Genomic DNA, 6,000 nt, shown 5'->3' with positions numbered 1-6,000 from the left:
ACGTGGGCACAGTGAGCATATGCCCACCCCGGGGCACCTGTTCATTCTACCCATTGCCACCCTGTCCAGCCCCACGACCTTCTGTGCCTGGGCCTAGCTGCTCCCTGTGCCTTCTCTAGTGGGCACAAAGCCCGGTGAGAACAGCTGGCCTCCACAAGTGCCATGGCTCATGTTACTGGGTATCACTTCGTTAACTCCCATAGAGGCCCAGAGCCCAGGCCTCCTGCAGCAGTGGTAGACGGGGCACCCCACTGGAGCTGCCTTGAGGCCTGGGGGCTAGGGACTCTGGGATGTCAGGAAGGAGAGAGGGTCAGGCCTCTGGTGGTGGCTCTGAGCCTCTTGAGGCTGTGGTCGTGTGGGCATGGCAGGACCATGAATGAGGGGTGTGGGAGAACGGGGTGGGGATCCCCACCTGCAGACAGCCTGCCTGGCCTGGAGAAGAGATGGGGGTGTCAGGCCCTGTGGGGAACAGAACCTCCGCAGGGGGTGGACAATGGCCCTCAACACAGCTGAAAGTGCGAAACGGGAGCCAATCCTCTGCAGCATTTCACACTGAACACAGGTAAAAAGGGTTATAGAAAATACTTTATTAGCAGTCTGTATTTCTTGAAAGCCTCTAACTTCATATACACACCTTCCGCACTTCCCTCCACCCTGCCAGGTTCTGTTTTACCTCATTCCAGTTCAGCTGGCATTGGACAAAAGGCCCCCGGCCTAATTCCTATTGTCTGCACCACAGGCACAAAATGAAAGAACATTCTCTGTCCTTCTTGGAGAGAAGGACAATGAAGGTTGATGCTGGTATGCTTCTGAGATGAGTAACACCATGAAGACACACGTGGGTGCAGGCTGGCACACCTGGGGTCACGCATCTGTGTACGGAGACTCACACGCACACATGCACACCCTCCCTGGAGCCTGGCTGACCACAAGAGTGTCCCCGGGAAGCCCACCCCAGCAAGGGCATCGCAGCCCTTCTCCTCTCACATGAGGGGTGAGACTGGCCCCGGGCCAGCTGGTGACACCCACACTGGCGCTGAGGAGCGGGGAGTGGACACCTTCTCATCCACCATGTCTGCAGGCAGGAAAAGGAAAGGGACAGCTGCCAAAGGTGCTCCCCAGTCCATACCTGCCAAAGAATTTTCTAGAATGTGTGGTGTGTGTGATGGACAGCAGCAGTAGTTCAGCCAAAAGGCAGGGACTCTGAATGTGGTACCCTCATGCCCTCCTCCAGCCTCACCCACCCCAGAGTCGGTGTCTGGAAGACGCAGAGCGTGAGGGCTGAGCATGAGGCGGGGAGGGAAGTAGGGGTGGGAGAGTGGGGGAGAGTGGGGGTGGGGAACCTGGGGGGAGGGCAGCAACTGGCTGCGGGTGGGCCAGTGAAGGTTTGGTGAGTGGGTGAATGGGCAGAGGAGCCTGTACGGTATCTGAACAACATCTGGAACATTCCACAAGGAACAATGTTCAGTGCGCTGAATTTGGGCCTGTTTTCTCCCTTGGGAGACACCCACAGGCAGCTTCTGCTTGGGAATCCATGGCTGGCCTCCGAAGGAGGCAAAGACCTATCTCCATGTTTCTAGAATGACTTTTCCCCTCAACATTTTATGTTTCAGTTCCAGGTCCTTAAGGTCATCTCAAGGTGACAAAAAGCGGAGCTTCCTAACCATCTGTCTCTGGACTGCCTCTCCCCTGGGAAGACCACTGGCCAACTTAATCCCCCCTGCTGTGGGGTGGGAGTGGAGAGGGAGGCTGGAAAGCTCTGGGTGGGGACCAAGGAGGGGGCAGCTCCGAGCCTGGAGCTCTCTCCTGACCTGAGCTCTCTCCTGCCTGTTCCTGTGGCATTTGTGTAGCTCGGACCCCATTGGGCAGCCTTTCTCCAAGGCGGAATCCTTCCTTTGCATGGAGAAAGAACCTCAATCCCAGAGGAAAGGAATGTCTCCTAATAAGACGCTCCCTGGGAAGAACTGGATTTGAAGGGTGGGTTTGGGTTTAACGCCAGGGTGGGGAAAGCTATGTGTGCTCCCTTGGGGCACTGAGTAAGGCATTCTGACAAATCCTGAAACTAGAAAGCCGAGGGAAAGAGTGGGAATGCAGATAACAGCGTCTACATCCATACCGCCTGGGGAGGTGCAGGCAGGCACCGGTATGTGTGCTGTGGGGAGAGGGGACAGGAGAGGGGACCAGGACACGGCCTTCCTGAGCAGAACCACCACTCTTCTCTAGCCCACAGACTAGGTGAGCATCGCTGTCCTGTTGGGGGGGGGAGGGGGGGGAGTGGGGGGAGCCTCTAGCCTCTGCCCCAATCTGTTTTGGTCAACATCCTTTAAAAAGAGCCCTGGGTCACCTTGCCTGCTGGCAGCCCTCAGTTTTGTGTCCTCAAGCTCAGCCCCTTGGAGGGCTCTGCTCACATTCTCATTTGGAAAGGGTAGTGGCAGCCCATTTAGAGCTGAAATGGGACTTGTGGGGCATGAAGGTCTGGGGACAGAGCTCCAGAGGCTGGGAGCTCACAGAGACCGAGTTTTACACCTAGAAGCATCTCTGGGCTTTTCCGAAATTGCTGAGAAACCTCGGTCCTGGGGCCAGGGAAGCAGTCTGGAGTGGAGATGGTGGCTCCACACCGCACAATCCTGGTAGATGCGGCTTTGCAAGTCCACCCTGAGCCTGGTCTGTACCTGGAAACCTGGATGATTCAGTGCTGACCCCAGCGTGGGGTCCAGAGGCAGGTTGACTGGCCATGTTCTCTTTCCAACCCTACATCTCAGCCGTCACTGCCGGCCTCTGCACCTGAGGACTCACATTTTTCTTGAAATTAAACAGAGACTATTTTATAAAGGCTAAGTCTGACCCTGGTTAAAAACTGAGTCTAGAAGGCCAATGCTGTATTTGTATCGAGTGAGCAAATATAACGTTACTTTTTAATGTGCATTTCAGGTGGTTACTAAAAAAAAAAAAATCTGGAAATGGACAAAGTAAAAAAAGAAGCCCAAGCATGTTCAAACCAAGTCCACACGGAAGGAAAATTCAAATCCTTCTCTTGCTCAGGACCACAACTAAAAACTCCCAGGACAACACACCCAAGCTAGACCCACCTTGAGCGTGATCTAGTGCTGCTGTTAACAGATGCGGGAACTGAGGCGCAGTGGGTCTGCTGATCTGCTCAGAAACAAACCTAGATTCTGGGACAACGGTGCTCTGGCAGGGAGCAGCATGTCCTAAAGGTGCCACACCAGGGCCGACCTCCTACACATTCTGAGCAAAATGAAGGTGGAAGCCAGGGAGAAGGAAGCTATTTTGCTTAAAATAAAGAAGCACGTGAGAAAACAAATGTCTTGAAAGAGTTGGCCAGTTTCCTCCCGAGACTCTTTCAATCACCTCCTCAGCACGGCCAGCAGCAAGGCCTGGCCCCGGCCCCCCACAGGTCCTGCCTGTGAGTGGGTGCCGTCCCACGGCTAGGGCGCGCGCCCCTTCTCTCTCTAAGCACTGTGTTATTTACCCTGAATGACTCCTCCACAGTGACTCAAAAGGGAGGCCTTTTCAAAACAAACGAAAGTGATCGACTTTGGCTCGGAAAGTGACTTCGTCAGAAAAAGAGATGGAATTCAGAAGAAATCGTGAGAAGCAACGTCACTGGAAGGCGTCTCCACTCTGTAACTTCTACCCCAGGACCTGGACCTTCTTCCCCAGTGAACCCTCCAGCCACGCAGGACCCCCCCGGGGCCAGGAGACACCTCCAGGGAAGCCTCAGGTCACCAGCAGGGTTGCAGGATGCGATTCTGCCGCAGGGGCAGTCTTTTGAATTCTGCACGTAGAAAAACGAAACGAAACCCCCATCTTCCTACGTCTTCCTAGGTGGAGCTAGAAAAGGTAAAGGAGAGAAGACCCAACTCGGCCGGGCAGAGCAATGCACACTGGTGGCCGTGCCGTGTGGTTCCCAGGCTGGCGGAGGGCCTCTGAGTCCCCGGCCCCAGGCCCCGCTGCTCGGCAGTCCTGAGGCCGCAATGTCTGGTTTGCCTCTGGTGGCCCGGTTTACCTCTCAGCCCGGATTTTGTACCTCAGGACAAAGTAGGCGATGAGGCGAAGGGAGATAAAGAAGATGCCCAGCACGACAAAGTCCAGGTACAGCTTGGCATTCTCCACGTCCAGCTCCCGCAGAATGGCCTCCGACTTCTGGAAGTGACATGTCTCGTCGATGTCACAGTGCAGGTCTTCTCGGTCCAGGCCATAGATGGAGAGGATGACGCCCTCGAAGCCATACCTGAGTGGGCAAGCGCCGGCCGGCCGTGAGGGGGCACGCCTCTCACCCAGCCAGCGTGGAAACCGGCAGTGCCACTGTCTGCTGGCTCTGAGCTGGCCTCCCCACCCCTTAAAGCTCTTAATGTCCCCAACCAGTAAGACCTCAACCCGCAGGTTTTCACTCAGAGGGGACATGATTCCTTGTGCCCTGGCGTGCTGCATGTGCCCTCTGGTCCTGGCTCCTCCCAGCCTGGCCAGCACAAAAGCCCTGGATTTCAGATGAAAGGCATGGCTCTCTGGTTTCCTGGTATTGGCAAGCGCTCTGCTTGCTGAAATTCAGTACAAAGGCGTGGTGTGGATCTTCTTTTCCTGGACAATACAGCTGGGTCTGAACTGACATTCTAGAAAGGCAGCACTTGTGAAGGCTGTGTGTCACATGGAATGGCGGAGGTTGTGCCAAAGGTGGCAGGTACACATCTCTGAAGATGGGCCTATGGAATGCCAAGGGGGAGGGTCCAGAGCCCTGGGCTGAGGAAGGACGCTGGAGCCGGGTCTAAGCTGCTACTCTGATGGTATTTAAAAGATGCCCAGCTACATTTAAAATAACTATTTGTCAAAACAAATTACAGAGAATGGGAATTTTTTTTTTTTGTGGGTCATGGGGCTTGAACTCGGCCTGGGCGCTGTCCCTGAGCTCTTCAGCTCAAGGGTACCACCCTACCCTTGAGCCAAGCCCCACTTCCCATATTCTGAGATTAATTGAAGATAAGAGTCTCAGGTCCTTTTGTGCCCAGGCTGGGTTTGAACCTTGATCCTCAGATCTCAGGTTCCTGAGTAGCTATGATTACAGGCGTGAGCCATGGCACCTGGCTGGAACTTTAATGTTGATGGGAAGTTTTTTTTTCCTCTAGGGGGGAAAAATGAGGGTAGAGAAAGACAGAGAGGAAGGGTGAGGAAATGCAGTCATACTCTACAGTGTGCACTCTGTGGAAAATGACCTGTGTACCCTGCGAGCAGGAATAGGAGGGGATTTGGGGGAGCAAAGGAGGGGGCAACACTGTCCAGAAAACAAGTGCACGCATTGCAGGCTTATGAAACGGCCAACACTCTGCACAACACTTCAAGAGTGACAATAAGATTAGAGCTTGAAAAGTCCTGTTTTCTACTGCATTTGCAGTCAGGGCCTTGTGCAAGTCCTCTTTACATGAAACATGGATACATGGATACACACACACACACACACACACACACACACACACACACACACACACCACCCAGGCAACGCTCAGAAACACCCAGAACGGGAGGGTACACAACAGCATTTTTATGGTGCGAGTCAATAGTGTGTGTGTGTGTGTGTGTGTGTGTGTGTGTGTGTGTGTGTGTGTGTGTAAAAGAGGGGGGTTTGGGGGAACGGGAGTAGGCCATACTAAACTTAGGAAAAACATGACAGACTGCTACCATCAGGGTCTGGAGCCACACCTAGCAGACAGCCATGACCTGACTTCTGTGGATGCCTGACACCTAACTGTCAGCCCCAAGCTCCCGAGCCTCCCCTCCTCCCCTTACCCGACACGGATGGTGTAGACCCTCCGCCTCCCGACCATCTGACATAGGAGAAGTAGCCCCCACACTACCTGACGTAGGAGATATAGGACATCCACTGCAGGTAGGTTGGAATGGTGTCAAAGCTGACAAAGAAGCCAGAGAACAGCAGGACAGGAATGGCTGTCACGGGACCCACAAAAGTCGCCACCTAGGATGGAG

The 6,000-nt window shown here is 54.3% G+C and overlaps 1 protein-coding gene across 2 annotated transcripts in view; it reads right to left on the bottom strand.

Moving 5' to 3' along the window:
• Window positions 1-2,878: 2,878 nt before the first annotated feature.
• The window catches only part of Abcg1 (ATP binding cassette subfamily G member 1), a 44,320-nt gene continuing 41,198 nt past the window's right edge, over window positions 2,879-6,000 (bottom strand). For both annotated transcript variants that reach the window (XM_090349649.1, XM_090349658.1), the window contains exons 14-15: window positions 5,871-5,989; window positions 2,879-4,255 (exon numbers count right to left, since the gene is read on the bottom strand). In XM_090349649.1, the coding sequence (XP_090205775.1) occupies window positions 4,027-4,255; window positions 5,871-5,989 (348 nt within the window). In that variant the 3' untranslated portion in view covers window positions 2,879-4,026. The remainder of the gene's footprint in view (window positions 4,256-5,870; window positions 5,990-6,000) is intronic.

This window comes from Megascapheus bottae, chromosome 1 (genome assembly GCF_031878675.1).
Source record: "Megascapheus bottae isolate mThoBot1 chromosome 1, mThoBot2.hap1, whole genome shotgun sequence".
NCBI classification, from domain to species: domain Eukaryota; kingdom Metazoa; phylum Chordata; class Mammalia; order Rodentia; family Geomyidae; genus Megascapheus; species Megascapheus bottae.
The sequence above is the reverse complement of the archived record's forward strand: the minus strand, read 5'-3'. Positions and strand labels throughout refer to the sequence as shown.